Source organism: Dermochelys coriacea, chromosome 9, assembly GCF_009764565.3.
Source record: "Dermochelys coriacea isolate rDerCor1 chromosome 9, rDerCor1.pri.v4, whole genome shotgun sequence".
Lineage (NCBI taxonomy): Eukaryota > Metazoa > Chordata > Testudines > Dermochelyidae > Dermochelys > Dermochelys coriacea.
Genome location: NC_050076.1, coordinates 29,166,981 through 29,194,745, shown reverse-complemented (window position 1 = coordinate 29,194,745; position 27,765 = coordinate 29,166,981). Strand labels below are relative to the sequence as shown.

Sequence of the window (27,765 nt, the reverse complement as noted above, 5' to 3'; positions counted from 1 at the left end):
ATGTGGGCTGTATTGGTTCTTGTAGGTGCCGCAGCTGCTTCAGCTCCACTTCACACTCACCACTTTGATGGGTAAGAATTCAAATTAAGGTTAAACCGGCACTTTTTTGCTAAACAAACTCTCTGATCTGCCTGTTTTAATCATACCTGTTTCTCCCACCTCCTCCACCGCCAAGAGAGAAGGTGTTTCGTGTAACACCACACAATGAAGAGCAGGTAGAATTCCTCAACACCTTGGCCAGCAACATGCAGGTAATTAAGATGGAGTTGGGGGGGGGAATAAACTGTAACTTAAAGCTCTTTTGTTTCAATATTGATCTAAGAAATACTGTATGTCATACCACTGAATTAGAGGCCTGATCCTGAATCCATTCAAGTCAGTGTGAATTTTCCTGTTGAGGGAGCCAGACTAAGTTACAAGGCAGGAGCTAAATAAACACAGTTCTAGAAAATCTAGCTGAATAATCCAAGCTGCATGTTAAAAACAAGAGAAAAATGTATGGTATGATACTTTTGAATACATTATGCTAAACACCACATGAAAATTCCAGTTTCCAGTGGTTTTGCCTTAATAATTACAACTGAATTTGTTCACTTAGAAATAACCTAAAAAACTAGGCTCGCATCCAACTTCAACTTTCCTTTAGCCTCTCATGCGATTAATTTTCTTCCTTGGATTTTCTTTAAAGCTTCCTACCCTGCCCAATCAAGCTGCCTGGTTTTTTACTGACCTTGATGTAGATATATGATGACATGATGATGACGTAAAAATAATAAAGACAGCAAATGTGTTTTCAGTACTTCCCTTCAGCTTTGATGTTGTAAAATAGCTGTGAAAAGAAAAACCACCATCATCAGTGAGATGAAAACATGACATTTTTAATGATGTGCAGAAGTGGGGGTGCTCTCACCAGCGATAAGGTGATATCATATGAGTAAGCAAGGCTATTGGTGTGCCACTGTCTCCCCATCCTCATTATATAAATTAACCTCATACTTTCTGTCAAGTGTGCCTTATAAAGGAATTAAATTAGAGGGCTGGTTTTTCTTTTTCCTAAAAAATGAAAATAAAAAATCTATGCAAAATTATGGCCAAAATAGTTGACAATCAGGAATAGTAACCAATTTTGGGATAACAGCTAGCTCACACACAAATACAGCATTCATGGATGGACACACCAGCCACAACCTCCCTTATACATAGGTAGGTGATGGCCAGAGAGGGGGCATAGCCAGGACAGATGGTGAATTGGCTCCTTGCACAGCACCCTCTACTAATAGGACTTTAATGAAGCCACTAGTGAGACTGAAAGCTGACTAAACCCAAAGGAAGTCTGTGGCAGTACCACCACCAGTCCTCTCTGGGCTGAACTCCCCCATCTGGGGAAAGAGAACAGGTATAATTTGTACCTTGTACCAGATTTAGTGAATCAGGCCCCAAATTATTTATACACACAGTGATCTCCAGCTCATCGATTTATGTACAGTATGTGTACAGTGCTCCTGTGGACTAGAGATACTCTGTGGGCCCAATTCTGCAGATACTTTGAACCCAGAATTCGCATTGATCTGAATAGGTGTGTAAGGAATGCAGAAGCTGGTCTTATCTGTTGTAAAAGGTAGTTATAATTCATGCACATAATTAATCAATTTAATATTTATGCACTATACAGTAATAGTGGGGAAAACATGCTGGTGCCCATATAACAGCAGACTTGATCATCAGGAAGTGATAATATTGACTACAAAAGGACCAAGAAAACTATAATCATCTTTGAATCAAAAATTACTATTCTAAGTGAAATATACTTGAAAATATTTGTTGTTATTGGAATCAGAGTTGCCAAAACTTCCACCCTGAAATCCTTTAAAAAAAGAAAAAAAAACTTTGAACTATGCTTGAAATTACAGACTGTAAGGAAATTGTATAGTAAGCAATATTCACATAAAGAACAGTATGACAAAAATGCCAGTAAGATAAAAATAAAGAAATAAATAATAAATAGAGCAACAAGAGAAACAACAAAAGATGTGATTTTTTATTATTATTGTTAAGAAGAGAAAGTTATAAATCTTAAATAGTGAATACACATTTATCATTGTATATTAAGATGACAGCACTCCCTGTTTGCATTATTGTAATCCCCAAGGTAATAATATTTTGTTCATTGCTTAGATTCCAAGGAAAAAGATGTCTTTACTCACATCAGTAGCCTTTACTCATGCAAGTATGTCTATTTAGTATCCCAGGCAAAATGTATACACCTGAAGGTATAAATACAAATATAGCCCCTATTGCTCAAACTTTTTCAGTCCCCCCTCCCCCCGTAGCGAAATCAGTCCATGCCCCCCCTACATTTCTGCACAGCCAAGGCTCTCTCGGCAGAGGAACTTGGGCTAAAGGCAGAGCTGGGGATGGGGGAGGAGCTGGGGCTAGGGACAGACAGAACTGGCCTGGGGGGGTGGAGAGAGAATGAGGGCAGAGCTGGGCTGGGGGTGGAACAGGGGCAGAGTGGAGCTGTAGCTGGGGGCAGAGAGGGAATGAGAGCAGAGGTCACTTGGGAGTGGAGCAGGGGCAGATCGGAGCTGCAGCTGGGGGGCGGAGTTGGTCTGGGGGCAGAGAAGGAGTGAGAGCAGAACTGGGCCTGGAGGCAGAGCAGAACTGGGGGCTGAACGGAGTTTGGGGAGGAGTGAGGCTGGTGGCAGAGTTGGGCTGGGGGCGGAGTGGGGCTGGAAACATGGCGCTCCCTCCCTGCCCCCTGTGGGGACTGACTCCAGCCCCACCACATGCCTCCCAAATGTTCCTCCATGGCCCCCTAGGGGGGCACATCCCACAGTTTGGGGACCACTGCCCTATGGACCTAAGTCTGCAAGCAGATATCCAAAGTCAGACCACTGAGCCCATGCAGAGCCCCACTGACGTTAACAGGGCTCTACCCACGATTTTATTGCAGAATCAGGATCTAAGTGCCCAATCCTACAGTCCTCATATAGATAAAATTCTCACTGAAATCAAGAGTTTTGTCTTCAAGGGGATCACAGTTGGCATTAGTGAGACCATTACTGTAATACTGTGGAAAGTTCCAGTGTTAACTCTTCAAAAAGAATAATGAAAAATTGTAAAGGGGTTGGAAAAGAGCTAAAAGAATGATCCAAGGTCTAGAAAACTTGCCTTTATAGTGAGAGATATAAACCCAAGCTATTTAGTTTATCTAAGATAAGGTTAAGGGCTAACGATCAAGGGAAAGAGATTTCAGTTACTAGACTGCTCTTTAAACTTGTAGAAGAAGGCTTAATAAGCTATAATGCTCAGAAGCTGAAAAGAGATACATTCAGACTATTAAAAAGACAGAAAGTTTTAACAGTTAAGATAGAATCATAGAATTTTAGGACTGGAAGGGACCTTGGGACATCTTCTAGTCCAGTCCTCTGTACTCAGTGCAGGACTAAGTATTATCTAGACCATCCCTGACAGGTGTTTGTCTAACCTGCCCTTAAAAATCTCCAACGACAGACATTCCACAACCTCCCTAGGCAATTTATTCCAGTGCTTTACTACCCTGACAGTAATTTTTTCCTAATGTCCAACCTAAACCATCCTTGCTGCAATTTAAGCCCATCCTAGACTCAGAGGTTAAGGAGAACAATTTTTCTCCCTCCTCCTCCTTGTAACAACCTTTTATGTACTTGAAAGCTCCCTGCTCAGTCTTCTGTTTGCCAGACTAAACAAACACAATTTTTTCAATCTTCCCTCACAGGTCATGTTTTCTAGACCTTTAATCATTTTTGTTCCTCTTCTCTGGACTTTCTCCAATTTGTCCACATCTTTCCTGAAATGTGGCACCCTGAACTGGACACAATACTCCAGTTGAGGCCTAATCAGTGCAGGGTAGAGAGGAAGAATTACTTCTTGTGTCTTGCTTACAACACTTCTGGCAATACATCCCAGAATGAAGTTTGCTTTTCTTGCAATAGTGTTACACTGTTGCAGGGGTGAAAGTAACTGAGGCCACTTACTGGTACGGGACAGGGCGGCTCCGGCCCCCGGAAGGGGCGGGGCCTCGGGTGGAAGGGGTGGGGCTGGGGGGGTCAGCATCCCCCAGCCAGCCCTTCCAGTCTGGCTGGCCCGCGCCCCCCAGGGCTCCCGTGTTGATTTAAAGGGCCCAGGGCTCCGGACGCTGCTGCTGCCGTAGCAGCAGCGGTGTCCAGAGCTCCGGGCCCTTTTAAATCACTGGCCCTAGGGCAGCTGCTCCCTTTGCCCCGCCCCACTCGTCGGCGGCTGGGGGGGGGCCAAAAGGGGCAGGAACTTTAAAGCGCTGTAGGGTCCTTTGCCGCGGCCCCGCCAACGGGGGGGGGGAGGGGCAGCAACATTAAAGCACCGTGGCGGCATTAAAGCACTGTGGCGGCTGTGGCAGCACTTTAATGTCCCTGCCCCTTTCGCCTCCCCGTTGGCAGCCCTGCTGGTAGGGTCTGTACCGGCAGGGCCACCGACAGAGGGAAGGGGCAGTGACATTAAAGCACTGCCGCGGAAGCGCTTTAAGGACGGTCCTTTGCCGCGGCAGCGCTTTAACGTCGCTGCCCCTTCCCCCCCCCATCAGTGGCCCTGCCGGTATGGACCCTACCAGCAGGGCCCCCGATGGGAGGCCAAAGGGGCAGGGACATTAAAGCGCTGCCGCGGCAACTCTTTAATGTGGGCTGGGTATGGCCCGGTGCGGGTTCTTACCGGTACGCAGTACCGGCCCCTCCCGGCTCCCTTTCACCTCTGCACTGTTGACACATATTTAGCTTGTGATCCACTATGACCATCAGGTCCCTTTCCACAGTACTCCTTCCTAGGCAGTCATTTTCCATTTTAATAATTATTAATTAATTATTGAAGATAATTATTGGAACAACTTACTTAGAGACATTGTGGATTTTCTATACTTGACATCTTGAAATAAAGACTGGATATCTTTCTAAAGCCATGTCTACACTACCCACCGATCGGTGGGTAGTGATCGATCTATCAGGGATCGATTTATTGCGTCTAGTGTAGACGTGATAAATTGATCCCCGATCGCTCTGCTGTTGACTCTGGAACTCCACCAGGGCGAGAGGCAGAAGCGGAGTCGATGGGGGAGCAGTAGCCGTCGATCCCGTGCCACGAGGGCGCAAAGTAAGTGATTCTAAGTCAATCTAAGATATGTCGACTTCAGCTACGCTATTCTTGTAGCTGAAGTTGCATATCTCAGATCGATCCACCCCCCCCCGCATAGTGTAGACCAGGCCTAAAAGATGTGCTATAATTCAAACAGGACTTATGGTCTTGCTGGAGAACTTACTGGAAAAGAGTCCATGGTCTGTGTTATGCAGGAGGTCTCACTTGATGATCATAATGGTCTCTTTTGTTCCTAAAAATATATGAAAGATTATATTTCTAATTTACTCACTCCTCAGACGGACATACACATTTGTCCAGAAGTTGTCTTTGAATCTGAATGCGCATCTCCTGCCTTAGGCCCCAGTCCATTAAAAGCTTTTAAAAATATGCTTAAGTACTTTGCTGAATTGAAATCACTGCCATCTGAGAAAATCTACATCTCACAATGTGTGAACTACATGCCCTAATACAATTATTGTAGTTAATTTTCCATGTGATTTTATATTTAATTTTGGAAAACTTAGATAGATCAATGGAATATAGCCCTGGTGCTGTCTTGAGTTAATGGAGTTTGCCATATTATCATATCAAGCCATGTTACCACAACATAGATACCAACCTAACAGTTGCAATCACATATGTATATATTTTCATCTGTTCCACTTTTCAGATTGATTTCTGGAATCCAGAGACCATCACACAAGTAAAACCAGAAATGAGAGTTTGACTTCCGGGTTGAAGCGGACAAGTCCTTTGATGTTCAGAGTCTCCTGGAGCAGAGTGGAGTGGAATATGAGTATGGGTTTTTTTTTATTTGGTATTTTGAATATAAGAAGGGTAAATACTGAAAAAATTTACCCAGCCAACCCTCCCATAACAGAAGGCCCTTCCCATAACAAACCTCCGACAACAGAAAGGCCATAATTGTGAGTCAAGATATTAATTATTATATTTGTAGCCCCTAGAGGCTGCAATTAGGTTTAGGGTCATGGGTGGCGGGTATCAAAGGCTGGGGGAGGCTGAGCCTCCCCAAACACAGCCCTGCATGGCCCCACTTAGTCTCTGCCACCAGATCTCCTCCTGCTTCACAGCACTCTGCTATGGGGGGCTCTTCCCCTGTGGCTGGGTCTCTGGGCTGGGACTTATGGGGGCTGGCCTGCAGCCAGAAATTCCACCTGGTGCTCCAGGACTGGGGGCCATGCCACCCGCCTGCCTGGCACTCTGGGCTGGGGATGCTGGGGGCTTCGATGCCCACCCACATGGCACTCTGGGAATGGGGGGCATGCTGCCCGCTTGGCACTTCAGGGCTGAGGGGTCTTGCACCCCCCGCCTTCCCAGTGCTCTGCAACTTGAGGAGCTCGGGTGGCCGCGGCACAGGGGAAGGGGCTCTGGGTTCAGCAGCAGTGGTGGGGTCTCGGCAGAAGGGGCAGTTCGGCCTCCCCCTAGCCAGGGGCTCACCGCTGTCCATGATAGATAGACACTGTAAAAATATATAGTAAGAGATTTGAAGAATTTACAGTATAAAAGTCAAAATAGACAAAAGGCAGGAAAAGACAAAGGCCCAGTAAAATTGAAGTGAATTGCCAAAGGCCAAACAGCAGTTCAATGAGACTGGAAGAGTTTCATCATGCAAACAATGTTTTCTTTTATTTTTAAGTATCATCATAAAACTAGTATCCAGGAGTTAGAAACCTAGATTTTACAGACCATCTGTTTACAAAATAATCGCATAGTGCTTTCTGAAACTATCTGTCCCAATATAATACCTTGAGCAATGTGATTAATTACCACAAAGAATATTGAATCAACTCATCTGTTTATATAGAATGGCTACTGAGCTTTGTGTGGCTTGAAAGCTTGTCTCTTTCACCAAAAGAAGTTGTCCAATAAAAGATATTATCTCATCCACCTTGTCTCTGCATTAAACAGTGTCTTTGATGGTTAGAAATTCAGCAAATTAGTCATCCTATTCTTATTTAATCCAGGAAAAGATCTCTTGGGTTAGCAGTGCCTTCTGTTAATGCTTCCTCCTCTGTAGTAACTGAGAGTCTTTCACGGACTTGAAAAACAAGTTAGATCAGGCCTAGGTGGAACAGTTGCGATATATACATTTTCAAGTCCCCTATGGATCTCAAGGAAATTCCACACCTAAACAATGCTCTAAGGAGAAGAGTATATAATCAATCCCTCCAAATAGGTCCTGGATCCAGTTATCATCATGAAGTTGTAAGGGGACCACATATATAACTTCTTACAAAGTCTTCCAATATAACTGGTGCAGTACTATTCAGTCCCAGAAGCTCCTAGGAGATATCACTCCTAGCAGCAGTCAAGCAGGATGGAAGAATTCTGATAGTCCTCATGCCCACACAGTGAAGGACTTGTGCTGCTAAATCACTTTGGCGCCTTTGAAAATCCCACCTGTAATTATATTTTCAAATCACTATGCGAACACTGAGCCAGGATCAGCAGTATGTTCTCGCTCTTTTGTGCCACTCGAGGCAGCTACCAATAAGATTTATGGAGTGTAGTTTTAGCCATGTTGGTGCCAGTATATGAGAGACCCATGTGGTGAGGTAATATCTTTATTGGTCCAACTTCTGTTGGTAAGAGACACAAGTTTTCTGAAGAACAGCTCTGTGTAAGCTCGAAAGCTTGTTTTCCCATTACCAACAAATATATTACCTCAATAAATATATTACCTCAACCACCTTTTCTCTCTAATAAGGTTTCTGGCGACTTGTGCCACCATAGTAGTACAAAACAGCTGGAGCTATGGATATTGTGGGACCATTAATTGTATAGCGGTAAGTGAGTATTATTATCTCATTTTACCAATATACAGAAACAAACACCAAGTCAAGTGGCAGAGCTGGATTAGGATAGACAAGCTTTTGGCTCACAACCCCATGCTCAGTTCAGTAGATCAAACTCCTTCCTACTAGATCATGCAGCTCTCAATAAATTAGTCCGTTTAATCTACTAAATCTCTGTTTTCAATCTGTTAAGAATCCATCCCTGGAGACATTTACTGGAGCCCCTTAACATATCATAGGACAAATGTATGCAAAATAACTAATGCAAATGGGACATTTACAAAATATTACCACTACTATGAAAGCAGAGAACTCAATAGTTATTAGTGTTAGTAATGTTATTTCATTAAAAGACATTAAAAGACCAAACAGTTTCTTTTTCAAGTCTTAAGAAAACCACAGCAGTGTTATTAATGCTGCACTTGCCACGATAATTGTATTTCTGACATATTCAGAGTAGCCCTATGAAGGAAAGACCCTTATATTTTGGCAATAAACATATAATTATAGTTAAGAAGATTATTTTCAGTGCTCTTACTGCCCCCTTATAGCATAAGAATCCATTGAAAGTAGGATTTTCTGTTTGGCAAGGGAGTTACACTGGTATGTGCTAGAATTTCCTACATGAATTTGCACAAGTTCATGCACCTGTCTTCTGATTGCAAGGACATGAGGGTGGCAGGATGTCCCTGACAAACTTCAACAGAATGTCCTTGTGACAGCCAAAGTAAATACAATTCTTTGATCTGCAGCTGCAGTGCCCTGAAATTATGTCAATGCAACCAGTTCAAGTGTTTCTTATGAAGGCTGGTGTTGCACAGCAAATTGACCTCTCGCTCTTCTATCCAGATCACTTTGATCAAGAACATATTGTTTTTGCAATCTTTGACCCTCTAGCCATTCAGGGTAAGACAAGCGCTGGGAAAACAAAAGTTAGAGTAGCTTGAATAAAAGCAAATTGTCCCAAGGTACTGCCTGATGATAAGCCTTATCCATTAGTCTCAGTCCGTGGGAAAGGTGAGTGGCAGAGATCCAGCCAGAGGCAGACAGGACTTCAGTGCCTGTGTGATGATTGTTTGTTGGATAACTGCACTCACCTTGCTGCAGCTGGCATTCAACAAATACAGTAGAGCTGGGAATACTGTTCAGTCCATTGGCACTATGAGGCTGCCATACCACAGGTGACTATTGGGAGTTTGGTTTGACAGAGAGGGGTGACCATTTACAGATGTTTGCTCGGTGGTGCTTTTCAATGCATTGGGATGTTACATCATCACCTTGTGACATTATGGGGCAATGCCATTCTGTGCTATCAACTCAAAAAGGCCCTGTTCCCTAGAAGCCCATATCCACAAGCAAGAAAATAATGGCTGCATAAGCTCACACTGAGGTGAAGGGGAGTGGGCTGCTCACCAAGGAAGAGCACTTGCTCCATGAGCTTATCCTTAGAGCATGGGGGAAAGAAGGTTGTTAACTTCCCTGCAGCTGACCCAAAAGTCCTTGCACTGTAGAGGGTTGGGAGCAAAGAGCTGGCCTAGTGGACAGCCGCTGGCCAAGAAGAGCCCATCCTTGGAGCAGAACATAAGGCAAAAATAGGTTAGCTGTGAATTCACCGGACTGGAACATAGTCCAACCCAAACACTTCATTTCAGAATCACTGTAGTTCCAAATGGTAGATCAATGACATCTGTCCAATGCTTTCTCCAGCAGGGAAAGTCAAATTTGCTGGACAATTTCACCCCACTGACAAGTCTTCTTTCTAGATTTGATATCACTATGGGTTTATTGCAGAATTCTGATCGACAACCTGCAGACGGTACTTGATGCTCAGTTTGACAGCAATGTTCGTGCTACTGGACACAATTATGAAAAATACAACAACTGGGAAAAGGTAGTCTATAAATATGCTACACTCTTCATTCATTAATTGCTTTTGAACTGGGGTTAGAGATGCCATTTAACTTAATGGTTGTATTAAACAGATAGCTGCTTGGACTGCTGACATTGCTGCTCAGAATGCAAACCTTGTCTCTCGCACTCAGATCGGGACTACATTTCAGGGACGGCCCCTATACCTCCTCAAGGTGATTGTTTTTAGTTTCTTTTTACCAGTATGGTCTGTTCTCGTAACTTGAATAAAATTACAATATTTATTAAGGCCTCCCTAACTCTAACATGTATTATAAATCCTCTAGGAAATCAAAACAGATTTTGAGAGCTACTTTTATTGTGAATTTTTATCCTTTTGATTTAAGGTAAAGGGTTTATAGAGTGAAACCCATAATAAATATTTTGGAAGTTCAGACCTATAAATTTAACCACATTCCTGTGAGCAATGTAAATGATAATCTACCTTTATGTAAGTGTTCACGCCATCTGTTGTTTGTAAACACACTTACTATAAAAGGATCTATAAATGGCAACAGGAAACAAACCTAATTTCTCTATCTTCTTCAGATGTCATTTTCTGTCATGTAACTCTAATGAATAAATAAGATACCAAGAAATAAATGGGGGAGGAGAGAGGGGAGAGAGCGGAGGGGAGGGAGAAACAGACAAAAATCACTTACCCAAAACAGCACCAGCATTCACTAGAATGTATATAACCAACTTGGTCTTTTCAACTAATAATACTATCATATGAAATCTACTAACGCTGAGTAGTAATGAAATATTCTGTGAAAATATGAGCTTGTCTGCATTAATAAAAAAACTAAGCAAATAGGATTTGCTATTTTAACTTGAACAACTTGATTGTCCAGAGGGGCAAGAATGTATTCTGATAGTATTAGGTTTCCAATTTAATCAAGGAATATAGCTCATACTGCTGTCAGGTTTCACCTTTAGATTCACTAGTCTGGAAACAGAATATTAATAATGTGTACACCAAATAGGTTGTTTTTTCATGACAATTTATTTACTATAGGTGGGGAAAAGTGGTTCAAACAAAAAGGCCATCTTTATGGATTGTGGTTTCCATGCAAGAGAGTGGATCTCCCCTGCATTCTGCCAGTGGTTTGTGAAAGAGGTTGGTAAACTCAGTAACAAAAAAGAGTTTTCACAGAATAAATCAACTTTAGAGGAACCTGACACAGACTATAACAAACGTGAAACAAATACAATAATACGATATCCTGAAGTTCAGTCCTTGGCAGTTTCTAATCCAGTGCTTTCTAATTTTATTCTCTGATTTTGGATTTGGGTTGGAATAATACAACTTGGGCTCCATTCTCCCCTTGATATGAAGTGTATACACACTGTGGGCCGGATCCTCAGGACTGGTCATTCGACACCTGAGCAGTTTATGGAAACAAAGAGTATCAGGACGCCTCAGGGATGTGATGACCCCCGAGGGGGCCCTTCCAACATCCAGGGATTACTGCAATCTGGGCTGCCTCTTGTCACTGGCCACACCACTACACCAGGGACAAAGCTGGGAGGCAGAGGCATAGTGCAGACTATTCTGCCTGTCTGCCAGGGGAATCCCAGGGCAACCACTCAAGTTTGCTTTGAGGTTTTAAGTATTGCCCTTAAATTTCCATTAAAATTATTTTTAAAAAATGAGCTACTCTCCCTGTGGTAGGTATGAATAGAATCCCCTATGCATATATGTATAGAAAGAGAGGTGATAGATAGATAAACCAATGAATCTGCTTCATGTCTGTATTATTATAACACTATAATAACACTATGAATCCAGTCATGCTCCTGGCTCAATTTGTGGTGTAGAAGTTTTGACATTGAATTCAATGGTTCAGAATTAAGCCCTTTGTGTGATTTTAAAGAATGGAGAAGTCAAGGTACATTGAAGAAGGCATCTGAGTGTGCATTATAGAAGTAGGATGGACGCCTATCTTCCTAATGCTTCATATTCCCAGGTTTCTTAGAATCATTCTTTTCCTCCAAGAAGAGAAAGAGAAAGGGTAGAAGCTTTTCTTCATCTAAACAGAACAAGAAGATTATGGAAATGTAATCAAAGGCTGGGAAGACAGCTCCCTAAATGTTGAATTCAGGAGGAGGAAAATAATAATGTTGGTATTATTTGCCTCAAACAGAGTTACCACTTCTTACTGTTAAAATGTAATTTGTTACATATAATAAGAAATAACATTTTTCTGTAACTAGAAAGCATCACCTTCTAGTACATGAGACTCACATGTGAAGTGAGGTTCACTCCATGCTGACTTTATGAATACTTAAAAGAAATATAAGTTTCTATTCTCTCTCTCTCTCTCTCTCTCTCTCTCATAACTCCTAACACAGCATAGGTAGTGAGTGCTGGTGAACACTGTAGACACAGCCTCTTCATAGAATAATCTTTAAAAAGCAACTCCATGCCGCTTAATTCTCAAATTTTATAAAAATTCCTACATTTAAAGGTTTTAAAACAGAAGCAGCAGAAGGTAGTTCAGGAGTGGCCAACCTGAGCCTGAGAAGGAGCCAGAATTTACCAATGTACATTGCTAAAGAGCCACAGTAATACATCAGCAGCCCCCCATCAGCTCCCCACCCCCCGCTCGCAGCACCTCCCAGCCACTGGCAGCAGCACCAATCAGCGCCTCCCCCTCCCTCCCTGCACCTCCCAATCAGCTGTTTCGTGGGATGCAGGAGGCACTGGGGGATAGGGGGGAGGAGCGAGTGCATGGCAGGCTCAGGGGAGGGGGCAGGAAGGGGTGGAGTGGGGGCAGGGTTTGAGCAGTGAGCACCCCCAGGCACATTGGAAAGTTGGCGCATGTAGCTCCAGCCCGGAAGTCAGTGCATATACAAGGAGCCACGTATTAACTTCTGAAGAGCTCCATGTGGCTCCGGAGCCACAGGTTGGCCACCCCTGAGGTAGTTAAAATCCAAATAAAGGAAAACCAAAGCATTTGATTGGCTCATGCTAGCATAGACACAGTGGTGACATGGCTAATTTTCCTGTCCTCCGAGAGACATCCATGTAGTTTTGCATATGAAACAATGGAAATTGAAAGTGACAAGTAGATCGGAAAATGATCTCTTTATCTCCCTATGAAACTGAAAATAGTACCCGTTACCATTTTTCTTTTAGCAATTATTTTTACTACCATCATTGGGTTTTTTGTAGCTGAAACAGTCAATATATGAATGTACTTGACTGAAGGTGATGACTTTCTTTAGTGGTTTTGGGGAAGGAGGAAATACTTTAACATTAAGATCCTCCATTGTTTATTTAAAAGTGCTACTGGACACATGTCCAGTCCAAAGACAAAAAGGAAAGGCATAAGCTGAGTTAAAGAATATGCAAAAGGCAGGAAGAAGCACCAGTTCTCCCAGTAACCATAATCTGCTTTTGAACACTGTTAATCAGTCAACAAACTACAAGCCTGATTCTCAACTGCTTTGCACCCTGTGTAGTCATTCACACGTGCGCAAAGTGAGGGAAACATGAGTGCAATACATTACCAGGTCAGAATGGCAGCTTTTCTGTGCCCCATTTACACTTACTTTATACAGGTGTAAATCGGTAATGATCACACAAAGCACAATGCAGTGGAGAATCGGGCCCTATAGCTTTAGCACAGGAGTTTTGATGATGCCTCTGTGTGCTCAGGGAAGGAGTGTGGAAGAGCATGTAATGTTCCATTATCTATGCTTTTGAGACTGTTTGTGATGAGAGCTTGCCAAAGTCAGAAGTGTAGCCATTGTACTGAATGTCTCAGGAGGATCCTCTCTGTATAATTCTATGGGATTGAGAAATATTTTCTTGCGTACAAATAAGATGATGGACTACAGGGATACAAGAGCCCTTACAGCATATGTGGCCAGGAGCACTGAATCCCTCTAAATAGGAAGTTGTTCTGTGGAGAGCTCTGAGTCTGCCCACTGGCATGCTGATTTAGTGCATTGCTCATGATCAGTGCTTGTTCATCTATGCAATGTTAAGTTAGATGAATAATGCTGCTTTAAAACAGTAGTGTGGTTCTAACTGATATAACTTGGGATTTATTCCTTGTTCTTCCCAGTACTTAAAAATATCTCAAAGCTTTAGCCTGTCTCACATGTCAGGATATGGAATGTACGGAATCACTTTGCAGTGCTAAACTATTATCATTAATTCTAGGATGCTTGGGCCAGAGCCAAAGCCCCCGGAAGTCAGTGGAAAGACTCCCATTGACTTCAGTGGTTTTTGGATCAGGCCCTTAATGAAGCAGGCTACCTCAGAAGAACATACTTGTACTTTTGGATTTACATTGGTGGACTGGTTTACGGAAAGAGCCTTTTAAAAAAATTCCCATATTAAACATATCAGGTAAAAAGGTTATGCATCAATTGCAAAAGATAACACACCCTTGTGTTTTTAAAAATACATTTCAGAACCATCAGCAATTCCTGATTCCATGAAAACAACAGCTTTCTCTTTGATCTATATCTAGGCTGTTAGTACCTATGGAAGTGATACCCTTATGACACGACTTCTCAACAACTTGGATTTCTACGTCCTTCCTGTCCTTAATATTGATGGCTATGTCTACACCTGGACCAATGTATGTACACTCTTTTTTCTAAACAAGAATCTCACTGAATGGGTCAAATACCATTAACTATCCTTTAGTATTTACATGCACTTTCCATTTCAGTACCGCATGTGGAGGAAGACACGTTCCACAAACTCTGGCAGCAGATGCATTGGTACCGACCCCAACAGGAATTTTAATGCTGAGTGGTGCAGTAAGTATTTTCTAATATTTGATGAAAGTTAACATTGAAAGATGCAGCATGTAACATATCAAAAGGATGCTTCCACAAAGATGCTTCCTTCATTCCTAAAGTTGGTCCTTCCAGGCCTTGAGCAAGGATCATCATCAATGTACTTTAGGGAGGTTTATGCCATTATTGTGCATGCTACACCTGTTCCTTAGGATGAACAGAAGACTTCTGTCACCAGGGCTGTCAGTCTGAAAATTTCTGTGGGCACTGAATTCATACCAGGGGAAAGCATTGTACAAGAAAAGTGACAGTCACTAGACTTCCACTCTAAGTGCTGGGAGTACCCTGTTATGCAGCAGACATTCAAGTAAAGGTCCCTAATACATAACTGCAGGTCAACAGAATTGTTCACTTTTCATACATTAATTCACTTACATAATATGATGACTTACTTCAGTAATGTATGAAATGGTTTTATTCCTCCAAATATAATAGCTGTGAAAGAAAAAAATATTTGCAGAATGCTACACCACATTGCCTAGAAGTGTGTGATCACATAATAAATATTCTGTCTCCATGTATAGTATATTCTCCAGGGGACTAACTTAAGGTTGCCTAAAGAGTCTTAACTATAACTTTGGTGACAGTAAATCACCATCTTTATGGTCCATTAACATAATTCTGTTTCATTAAATACAAGCATTCACCTTTCCCTGCAGGGATTGGTGCTTCAAAAAAACCATGCGATGAAACTTATTGCGGCAGCGCCCCTGAGTCCGAAAAGGAGACCAAGGCTCTGGCTGACTTTATTCGTAAAAATCTCTCCACTATCAAGGCATACTTGACTATTCATTCCTATTCCCAGATGCTGTTGTTTCCTTATTCTTATACTTACTCCCTTCCAGAGAACTATGCAGAGCTGGTAAGTAAAACACAAATACTGTGTCTCTTTGTAATTTTGGTGTACTGGGGAGAATATGCAAATTTCATCACTTGATATTTAGATCAGGTTAATTTCAGACTTTTTCTTATACATCTGGAGAAAATCTGGACAATAAGCTTTTGAAAGTGCATTAGTCTTTTATAGCAAGAGACCTTGAAGAGGGTTTAGGCATGAGATAAACTCAGGGATCCCTGATTCATCTCCATCGTACAAAAGTTGGATTTGTCTGCAAGGCTGTGTTTGTCTGCAAATAATGTCATATTTAGAGATGTAAATTATACAGCACTTTTTCCACTTTACTTAATGGGTTACAGTGTATCCGACTGCAATACATTACATACAAAAATCATGCTCTGTTGGCCAGATCCACAGCTTGTGTAAATTGGCGTAGCTCCATAGCTTCAATAGAGTTAGAGTGATTTAAACCAGCTGGGGATCAGCCCCGAAACATCATTATTTAATGAAGTTTAGGGCCACACCCAAGCCCTACAGCTTTTTAAGTCTGATAAAGGCAATTTAGTATGTGAATTATTTATCCTTTAAAAAAGATTAAAATAATTATAAATAATAAAATGGCTTCAATTCTCTGGAATATTAGCAATTAAAAGTTGTTGGCATGAAAAGCAACACATCAAACAAACCAAAAAAACCCCCATCTTGATCCTCTCTCTTCTCTTCAAGCTGCCAGAAGTCTAATGCAATAGCATTAACTTGGCTTTACTGCTGCAGAATATAACAGATTTAGAGAGCTCCCACATGGATCTATCATAATTCTGAAGCAGAAAGGAAAAGTATGGCCAACTTAATAGTTTTGCCTTGGACTTCTGGCAGCTTAAATGGAAAGGAGAGCATTAAGATGCGGAGGTTTGTTTTGTTTGTTATATTACTTTACATGCTGGAGAGTTTTAACTGTGAATATTCCAGTCATTTCTTACATCTTTTTTGCTTGTCTTTGATTTTTACTGAATATTTCAAATTTCACACATTAGAGCTCAGTCTAAATAAATAATATAAACTCTCTGAACTGCTTCTTTGTCAAACTCACTATTTTTCCCATATGCTAGAAGTTGCACTTCTGCCCAGTTTGCTGGGTCAAGATCAAGTGTGATGAAATATATTGCTCCAAGTACAGCATGTTTCTAACACCATTACATTCAGATGGGGAAATGTTTTATTGACACTCAAGACACAAAAAATACAGTAAACCCTAACTTTAAAAAAAACAGAAAAAACATTAACACTAAGACCGGGTCAATATGTCTTTCTAGTTTTCCTTTAAAAAAATATCCTGGATGAACAATTTTCATATTAACTTGCCTGTTCTACAGCATTCTAGACTAGAAGAATATATAAAATCTTGAAGATTGGCTACAGTCATCCATGCCAAGTGTTTGCAATTTTATGAATAATAAAAAGCCCAATCTTTTTTTTTCCATTTGATTTAGAGATTGAGTCTTCCATTCTTCAGTATGAAAAAAAAGTAATTCAGGAATGCAAGATATAGATGTCAATAGCCATCCATCTGATTTCACTTAATATAAGTTAGTCTTTCCATGGTAATTTTATCCCATATTTTAAATCAGCCACAATGATCCCAGGGGGAGTTCTATTATTTTCCGCTACAAAGGAGCCATCCTGTCACCACTAAAAGGCGATAATCTGATCAACTGTCCTCATGACCTAATTAAGGAATATATTTCCTCAATTGGAGCTCCTAACAAAAAAACCGCAGGGTCCCAGAGACGCTCAACTTGTACTAATATTTGATTTTACAAAAGGAGGATACTTTTAGCCAGAAATCTTGGCTTTTGAGAATGAGATCATAGTATCAACCAATCAGTACTGTCTGGAGCTGGGATAGCTAAATATAAAGGGCCTGATCCAAAGCCCATTAAAATCAATGGAAAGACTCCCACTGACTTCAAAGGGCTTTGAGTCAGGTCCTAATGGTGTAACTTTCTGGATTACTTCAAACAACTAAACATGTTCACATGAACTGTCACAAAGAAATTAGGTTTTCTCTTAGCAAGTCCTCCTTGGTTAAAAAATGAGACATGAAAAAAAGGAAGAAAAAATAAAAGGGCATTATACTATATACTATTTAATGTGTGTGTTATATCAGCAAAGTTCTGCCTAGATACAGACTTCAGAGAAAGGCTGAAGAACTGGTATCTAAAGCTTTATATAAATTGTTCTGGCAAATAAAGGGACCATAAATCATGCTCTAAATGAAAAGGAAAATTTAGAACTATTATCTTATCTTAGATGTTTATTTTTACGCTGACAGATCTAATAAATTAAAGGAAGTAGAGTTGCTATTTCTTATCTTTTTCAGTGTGGGATGAGATATGTAGTTAAACAACAAAACTTCACATGCCTGCTTATCATTATTAACATATTGCTCCACACTGTTTAATTCAGAAGTTAGTTTAATACTATGGGGTAATGCTCCATTCCAAAATGAGGTATGAAGGAAGGGAGCAAAATCAAGTAAAATTGGATTGAAATCACCCTAAGCCTGCAGATGAGGAGAATAGAGGAGTCAACATAGCTTTCTTCCAAGGCCACTGAACTTTCCTTTGGACACAGTCTGCAGTGGGACTCTGCAGGTATTCAGGAGGCACATCAGGGTAGGTGGGTGATGCTGGAAAACAGCCACTCAACACAGCCTTCTTCTCTTAGAACCAGATATATAGAAAATATCCAGAAGGATGTTAATTAGCATTAATGCCACTACACACCTTCACTGCCTCTGTAACAGGAGTGTAGAGAACAGGCCTATGGAAATTAGCAGCTGACACAGCATTTTTCATTGAGTTGTGCTTCCAGATGGGATTGGGGCTACAGGGAGCAGAACCCAAGGTCAACAGTGGTGGAGATGGTTGCCCCCATGTCTTCTGGATGGTTTCCAGGCCACAGCCCCTGCCACTTCCATAAAGCCTTGAAAGGAGAATGTAGCTGTAACTCTATGGGACAGATCCTTGGCCCTATTTTGTTCCCTTTGCACTGTCTTGGTAGCACAAGGAGAACAAACAGCTAACTTAAAGAGCAAGATGGAACCTCCTCTTGTGTAAGGCAATCCCTAAGTGTGTAAAATGGTGCCACAGTTCTTGGTTTCCAAGGCATGACAGGGCATTCTAGAGACTTTCTGGGAATTCCAGTGATCTCAGGCCTAGAGGACCATTACAAGTTACAGCAGCCTTGATGCTTCTCTAACTAAAATTGGGGATGAAAGTAGCCCTTCACTGCTTCCAGTATCAGGGTGGAGGAAAGTGGTTGAAGCCGTGTACGTTCTCCCTGGAGCACAAGGTACACACAGGATTTTCCCATTCATGGGGTTTTTTTCCCCATGGGAAGGGAAACAGTCCTGTATTATATACAAGTCAGTTCTAGGGTCAACATTTTCAAGCAATGCTTGAACAAAGTGAAAATGCTGACTCTAGAACTGACTTGAGTCTAACGCTTGAACAACCAAGATAATGCCACTCAAGATAGGAAAAACTGGGTCAGCTCAGGAATTTCACACAAGTAACAATATTCCTGTGATGTTTTCTTGGGGAAAAGTATAACTGTCCTCCAAAAAGACTACATTCTGTGTATTGCACAACTCCCCTCAACTCACTCTCTACCATATCCCCAGATGTTGCACAGCACAAAAAGAATATGTGCTTGGATCAACCAGAAAAAAAATGTATCTTCCATTTAAAGAACAAAATCTTCCCTCAGCCTTCCATAACTGGAAAAAACGGTTGGATACAGACCAATTGTCCATCCACTCTACAACCAAGCTTCCCTTCAGCATTCTTTTAATATTTACACTTAGCTGCTCTCTCAGTAAAACTCTGTGTATATTTAATCACTTTTTTCAGAAACATTTTAGGCTATAAATTGAATTTTCTCACATTTTGGCCGGTGTTGGAGGGGGTTACAATATTTTTTGAATTTGTACCTACATAAGAAGCAAATATTTAATAATAGGCTCTTCAGTATAGTAGAGAATGTATAACAGGATCCAATGGCTGGAAGTTGAAGCTAGACAAATCCAGACGTGTACAAGCAACAGAAATCATATATCAACAGAGATCAGGCTTTGGTGATATGTGTAGCAGGAGGCAAGTTACCTGAACATATATTGACAGGTTTCAGAGTAGCAGCCGTGTCAGTCTGTATTCGCAAAAAGAAAAGAAGTATTGTGGCACCTTAGAGACTAACAAATTTATTTGAGCATAAGCTTTCGTGAGCTACAGCTCACTGCATCCGATGAAGTGAGCTGTAGCTCACGAAAGCTTATGAACATATATTGGCTACCTTACTATTCATATATTGGTTACTGTTTGTATAAGGGGAAATTCACCCTTCTGCACAAGCTGATGGACCACTTAAGCACTACTTGAGCCCTTAAAATGTGCAAAGGTGTGAACTTCTGCTATACTGCATCAGGTGGTGAATATTTATATGATGACTATTCACCTCTTGGCTGAAACCCAGGTCCAGTAAACTAGTTCTGGATTTTACTAGTGCTCGTTTTGAAGTTATTTGTGAACAAAGTCATCTTAATGATCCAGGACCCAAGATTAGAAAGTAGAATAGAATATCAGGGTTGGAAGGGACCTCAGGAGGTCATCTAGTCCAACCCCCTGCTTAAAGCAGGATCAATCACCAACTAAATCATCCCAGACAGGGCTTTGTCAAGCCTGACCTTAAAAACCTCAAAGGAAGGAGATTCCACCACCTCCCTAGGTAACGCATTCCAGTGTTTCACCACCCTCCTAGTGAAAAAGTTTTTCCTAATATCCAACCTAAACCTCCCCCACTGCAACTTGAGACCATTACTCCTTGTTCTGTCATCTGCTACCACTGAGAACAGTCTAGATCCATCCTCTTTGGAACCCCCTTTCAGGTAGTTGAAAGCAGCTATCAAATCCCCCCTCATTCTTCTCTTCTGCAGACTAAACAATCCCAGTTCCCTCAGCCTTTCCTCATAAATCATGTGCTCCAGCCCCCCTAATCAATTTGGTTGCCTTCCGCTGGACTCTTTCCAATTTTTCCACGTCCTTCTTGTAGTGTGGGCCACAAAGCTGGACACAGTACTCCAGATGAGGCCCCACCAACACCGAATAGAGGGGAATTATCACATCTCTCGATCTGCTGGCAATGCTCCTACTTACACAGCCCAAAATGCCGTTAGCCTTCTTAGCAACAAGGGCACACTGTTGACTCATATCCAACTTCTCATCCATTGTAACCCCAGGTCCTTTTCTGCAGAACTGCTGCCTAGCCACTCGGTCCCTAGTCTGTAGCAGTGCATGGGATTCTTCCGTCCTATGGAAGATGGACAGGTGTAAATTATTTTTAGAAGTGGCTACTGGAGTAAAGAAGAGGAAAGTGGGTTTATATATTCCTGCCTCTCACATTACCTCATACAATGTTGTGTTCTGTTATCAAATTGAGCTATCTTTAGTAACAACTTCTTCATCTTGGCTCATGTAGCAATCTCAAATAGCCTCAGAACAGTTTTGCCTCAGCTTGATGCTACTGGATAAAAACACTAGCAACATGCACATATTTCTTGGAATGTCCATGTAGTAGTCACAAAGATGGGTATAAGAAGGGAAATGTTATATACTGTGATATTAAAGTTCTTGCACTAGATGGACTCACTTTGGACTTTTAGTGCTACCATTTCAAAGGGAAATCAAGGGATCCCTGGATAATGTGTGAGAGCGTTACAATGAGGAGAGTGCAGTTTAGAGCTCCTTGCAGAAAAATGACTTGAGAAAGGCAGAGCTTAGAGGCAATAAAGAAGAGGATCAGGGTAGAATGACAAGCAGATCCATAGAGCACAATTTTACAGCAAGCATTGCTATCCATCACAGATTTTTCAAGATCCTAGAGTCCTATTATGTTAATAATCCCATCAAATATCCCACTGATGCCAATGGGAGTTGCCTGTGTGCAGCAACTGCGTAATCAAGGCCCCTGGAGTGTTTTTAACCAGCAGCAATTTGCAGAGACAAATCTGAGTTGAGAATATGAGAGCAAAAATGGGGAAGCTGTTCCCAAAAGATAATCTATAATAGATTAAAGGTGATTAGTCAGCTATATTATCCTGTTAGTCTACACTGGCAACGCTAAAGCGCTGCCACAGCAGTGCTTTAACATGCCTGGTATGGTCGAAGCGCAGCGCTCTACAAGCGCTCTAAAAAACCCACCTCAACAAGGGGCGTAGCTCCCAGTGCTGGGAGAGTGCTCCCAGCACTGGGGCACTGTTTGCTCTAGCGCTTTACAGTGCTGCAACTTGCTGCACTCCGGGGGGTGTTTTTTCACCCCCCTGAGCGAGAAAGTTGCAGCGCAGTTAATTGCCAATGTAGAAAAGCAGTTAGGAGGGAGCCAGCATCACATGTCTCTCTTTAAAAGCTAGTAACTGAACTGATAGTAACTGAATTTCAGTTAAATGAGATAATGAGATCAGGGAACACGATCCTTTTGTTACACTGACTAGCTGACATGCTGCACAAGATTAAGCAAAACATCAAATCACTAGGAACTGCAATGGAAACAAAGCTGAGAGATCAGAACAGAGAATGTTAGATTCTCCTGGAACAGGCAGTTTCTGGAAGTTCAGCAACAAGACAGAGAATGGAAGATCATTTCTGCACCCAGTTACACGGTATAAATCTGGAGTAAGTCCTTTCACTTCAGTGAGGTTACTTGGTTTTCACTAGTGTAACTAGCACCAAAATTTGCCCCTATGAGTGAAGGTTTCTTGACAGCGCAGGAGCCAGTGATGGGTCTTACAAACCCCATACTGGAGAGCAAGGGGTTCAGGAGTCGCTCTGTGCCCAGGTAGCCCTGCCCAGCTGTACCTGCAAAGCCTGCACAAGCTGTAGGCAGAGCAGCTCAGATGGAGGGGGAAGGGGTGGCGGAAACTACTGCCCAGGAGTTCTTGTTGCCTAAAAACTGGAAAAACTGACCTAATAAAACCTACAGAGGAGAGAGACAGGTGACTGACTGTGAAGGTCAGAGACCTTGTTTGTGATTCTGTAATTTACTCTGAGCGGAAAAGGGAGACTTGGATAGGAAGTGATCCATGGGGCAATTGCATGGCACTGCAAGATGCAGAACATACCTGCCCATCATCAGGCCGTGGATTGGCGCCTGTGGGCCCTTCCCACTCCCAAAAGATGGCACAAGAAGAAAGCCTTTACCTTGGTGGAGAGACCCGCTGGGGAAGACCTTGGCCCCAAAATACCCATACTAATGTGAAAACCCTGAAGCCCTAGTGGGAGCTGAAGGCCAGGACTATAACTGAAAAGGGATAACCACCTGCTGCACCCCTGCCTGACCACTAGACGGTACTGGTTGTGAGTGTTCCCCTTTTACAGAGCCCAAACCAAGAAAGCAGAAAGAGAATCCTGTAACAAACCAGATGTTCAAATGAATCTTGAGAACCTGTAGAGTCTGTAGAGAGCTAAGAGTTTTTCAAAGTTAAGGTGGGGAAAAGCCACAGCACTGCCTCCTCTTTTATCAGCAACACAAAGAACATAAAGACTCTAGGCCTGGGTCTCATCTCATAAAAGTGAGATACTGTTTCCCCTTTTGAAAGTAATAGGCATACAGACAAGATGAGGCACAGAGTGAAACTTCATCCAGTTTCCCTGTTGTTTTAAGAAGGATAATTGTTTGTCACCACTATTCCTTTTTTCCTTTCCTGTCCTTTTTTTTTTTTTTTTACTTAAATATTCTTGCTTTGGTTGCTATAAAATGGCACTTTCATTTTGGTGCTGATGTTTTGTTTTTTCAGCCCTTTCAATACATTAACCAAGCAATTGGGAAAGAGTGTTGCCTGATGATTACAAGGAGAGATCAGATATCAGGACTCCTCTGTTCTGTTCCTAGCTCTGCTACTGACTCATTTTGTGGTGAAATCACACAGGCACATTCAATTTACCGAATTATAAAATAGGCCATTTATTTCCAACACCATGCTCCATCCCAGAAAATCTGAGGATGTCTTTCAACAGCTGAAAATTTCAGTCCTTCCTCTACAACAGTGGCGGGCAACCTGCCACACGTGGCCCGTCAAGGTAATCTGCTGGCAAGCCGCCAGACCATTTGTTTATATTTGCACGGCTGCCCGCAGCTCCCAGTGGCCACAGTTCACTGTTCCCAGCCAATGGGAGCTGCGGGAAGCAACAGCCAGGCCCACGCCACTGGAAACTGTGGACGGCTGCGAAAATGTAAACAAACAGTCTGGCAGCCTGCCAGCAGATTACCCTAATGGGCCATGTGCCGCAGGTTGCCCACCACTGCTCTACAAGCACCTTTCTTTACAGCTGTCTGGTCATTATGGTAATTATGATCCACAGTAGGGTCATCCTTTTCATAGGAACCTTTCCCAGCATATTTTTCTGATCACTAGTCTCCTTAATTTGGCAGATACAAGTATCTGATGTTTTAAATTTGCCATTTGGCAGCTGGCTGACACTTAATGACTCTCCTCCCTATAGGAAATATTCCTATTTTATTTTCCTTAGTTTCTTGCCACTGAGGAAATGACACACTCCCACAGACACTATATTAGCACCAGGTCTCATCCACAGTACAAGACATCGCCATGTTGTATGTTTTCTCTCTATGTTCATTATAAAAGGAGGCAAATTATAAATTTGCAACAGAACTCTCTTTTGTGAGGTGAACAAGAAATCCTTTATCTGCAGATCTCAATGCATGCACACTGATTTAAAGTCAATATAAACAGAAGGTGCCTGAACAAAATTTGATACATCACTAATAGCAGATACTAGTGTCCAAACACTACAGGTTTCATGGACATCCATAGCAAAATTGCCATGGATTTTAATAAGAGAAGCATCATCTCATTAAGGCAATTTTCAGAAGTGGAAGATTTAACTACTCTGGTTATTATTAGAATTCCAAGGTTGTTTCTTTGTATGTCACAACAACACTCTTCTTCAGCACATGTATAGAGAAGAGAGAGGCCAGAACAAAAACCCTGCATTTAAATCCCACCCAGTCTTTGGGGAGTGTTTGAAATCTGCTCTCAGAACTAAATCTGGCTTTTGTAAAAGGCCTCCATGTAATGCGACAAACCAAAGCCCCACATACAAACTCCCAGAATTCTTGGGTGTACAAAATCCAGTTCTCAATGTGAATTTTGCACCTTGAACCTGTTTTATCCCACTGGGAGCTGTTACAATCCCATGATATAAAAAACTGCCATTTTAACCACTAATATGGCTTGTTGCTACTTTCACAGAAACAAATAGTCACTTTACCAATCTATTTTTCAAAACATTTTCAAATGCAGCTTTTTGGAAAATTTCATAAAAATGTGAAAGAGCTAAATGGAAGTCAAGATGTTTTAAAATATCTCTTTTCCTTGGGAAAAATAATTTATTGCGTAATGTAGAGTGAAACAAGAGAGTTGAAGAAATTGTTGGGAATACCACACTGTTCAACTCTGAACTACAGAGGGAGATATGGCAATCCATTGTTTATCTGCATGCTGAACATCTGTTCTCAACTAACGATATACAAACAAATATTTACAATCCCTTAGGAATACTTTTCATAGTTTTGTTGTCAACCTGCCATATTATGAAGAAATGGGAAAGCCACACATTCCAAAGGAAAGTCTGTAACTTTTCATAATGCAAACATTCAGAGCTGTATTTTAGTGTTGACAGACTTTATGCAACCCCCACTGAAGTCAGAGGGACTTGGATGGATCCCAATCTGCACAGGAAATGCAAACTGAAATCACAGAAGTGCTGTATATGACTCCAGGGTTATTTGTGCACCTCTGGCTTTAGTATTGTTGACATTTGCAATCTGCATTTTACAGGATCTAATTCTGATCTCACTTATACCACTTTTACTGTGTTGCTCTGGATTTATACTTGTGTAAGTGGGAAGAAAATGCTGTCTTCGTAATTTCCATATATACATCCACTGTTGCCTAAACCTCACTATCATTTTATTTCATATTTCTAGTTTATTCTCACAGATTCAAGTACACATTTCTGTTAAATACAGTAATCCCTGGATCCTGTTGTGCCCTTAATTTCCAGACTCCAGATATATTTCATAATTAGAGCTCTGAGTACAGACTACTTATTGATATGCTACATGAACAAAGTATAGACATTTGCAGATTGTTAGACGATGACAGCATAAACTCTGTTACTGATTCTAAAAGAGGAACAACAGTTACAAATAATTTAAAACTTCTAAAATGAGGCCCTCATGAGTTAACTCAAATTTCTAAGGAAAGCTTTAAATGTCTGGAATAATTTATTATTCCACAATTGTCCTTCCTTATAGAATACCATTTCTAAAGCTGCAGTTAAAGAGCTGGCTTCATTGTATGGCACAAAATATAACTTTGGTGCAGGTGCTTCAACAATCTGTAAGTATTAACCTAAATATCATAAGTAACTGTAGTAAGAATTATTTATCTAGACAGTGGGAGGAAATTATGTATTATGACCCAAAAAACCCCCATAAGATGAGCACTGCCCATACACATCCTACTTACTTCCCTCCTAATGGTGTAGACTGTGATATCTTTACTCTTGAGTGGTACTTTTCTTTGCAAGTAGTCCCCATTAACCTCACTGTCCTGAAGGTGTGGCTGCAACACATCTGGTTCTGCAAACGTGCAAACATGCACCTGGGGGTACAAATGAGATTCACACAATAACTATGTAGTGCCCAAATACTAAGGTGATGGGCAAACTAGGAGTTCCTAAAACAAACAGTTAAAATTAGATTAAAACATGAGACAACTGGGCTTGTTCAGCCTGTGAGTTTCTTGATTTCCAGGGCCTACAAGGGGCGACAATAGTATGTGAAACCTTTTTGACCAGAATTTACCTTCACGGCTCTAGCCAGCAGACTGTTACTTTCTGTTACTGTGTGGTGATTTTAAAAATATATAAATTCCAGCCTCACTCTAACACTCTCCTGAAACCCAGCTGTTGTGTTATGTCCTTTGCAACGTTATAAAGCTGACCTAGTGTCTCCAAACCCAGTTTTCCAGAGTTTTATAGCTCCGCTGTTTTGGCTCCTAATTCCTCAGGCTATCGCATGCTTGAAATTCAGCATTGTAGGACTGAACAATCTGGAAGCCAATTTTTTTTGTCTTAAATATAATGGCTGCAATTGTTTGTCAGTGTTTAAAAGAACTATTGAGATTTTAAAAAATGCTTTTGGGGATTCCTAGCAATTTTGAGGACCACCTATAGGATAAAAAATATTAGTACCCCGTTTTCTCCTTACAAGGAACAACCCAGAGAGTATACTCTGAATTCTCTCGTTGAGAGGGAAAGGAGCAAAGCTTATTTCCCAACAAAAAAGCAGAGTTCATATCCCCAGCTTTGTGGATCTCCAAAGATCTGTGTAGATCTCAGGGAGATCCTCCAGAGATAGGAGATTCAATGTGATAGATCCTTGCTCCTGCAGATACCATGCTTCCAGTCCTCTCCTCAGACAACAGAGACAGCACTGCAAAAGAACTCAGACTCTGTATTCTGATCAGGATTGTTTCTTCTATATTTTTAGAAGGGGGACATGGTTATATTCCTCTTTTTACAGCTACAGGTTTCCATTTTCAAGGCTATTAATGTGCTGGGCAAGCTCTGTTCCATATTATGGATGTAAACAAATGGTTCATTTACTCTCACTGCTTTTTCCTCTGCCCTTCCTATATTTCTAGCTATGTAGTATGGTAGTTATCAGTTATAATAAATCCCACTGATTACCAGTGACTTGTCCTTTTCTAGTAAAGTTTTCTTCTCTCCCAATGCAGATCCTGCTGCTGGTGGCTCTGATGACTGGGCTTATAATCAGGGTATCAAGTACTCTTTCACCTTTGAGCTCCGTGATACGGGTAGATATGGATTTGCACTCCCTGAATCTCAGATAAAGCCAACCTCTGAAGAGACTCTGAAAGCTGTTAAATATATTGCCAATTATGTCCTTGACCATTTATATTAGAATGGTACTGCAAAATTATTCAAGAAAGCTTGTTTCAAATATATTATCCCTTTTGTTCTCTTTCCCTGATGGCTGATGATTTCTGCTTTACAGGATGCTGTTAGTTCTCCCTTACACTTGAGCTCTAGAGCCAATGGAAATATCTTGGGATTTTTCTATTAATCACAAATAAAA

General features: G+C 41.4%; 1 protein-coding gene across 1 annotated transcript; it reads left to right on the top strand.

Annotated features, from left to right (window-relative positions):
• On the top strand, positions 1 to 27,591 carry LOC119861919 (carboxypeptidase B-like). Its single transcript, XM_038417700.1, is given in 12 exon segments — positions 1 to 71; positions 176 to 251; positions 5,813 to 5,866; positions 5,868 to 5,938; positions 9,750 to 9,849; positions 9,941 to 10,042; positions 10,885 to 10,986; positions 14,354 to 14,464; positions 14,558 to 14,648; positions 15,347 to 15,549; positions 25,918 to 26,002; positions 27,404 to 27,591. Coding segments are annotated over 12 exon segments (1,254 nt in total).
• The last annotated feature ends 174 nt before the right edge of the window (positions 27,592 to 27,765 follow it).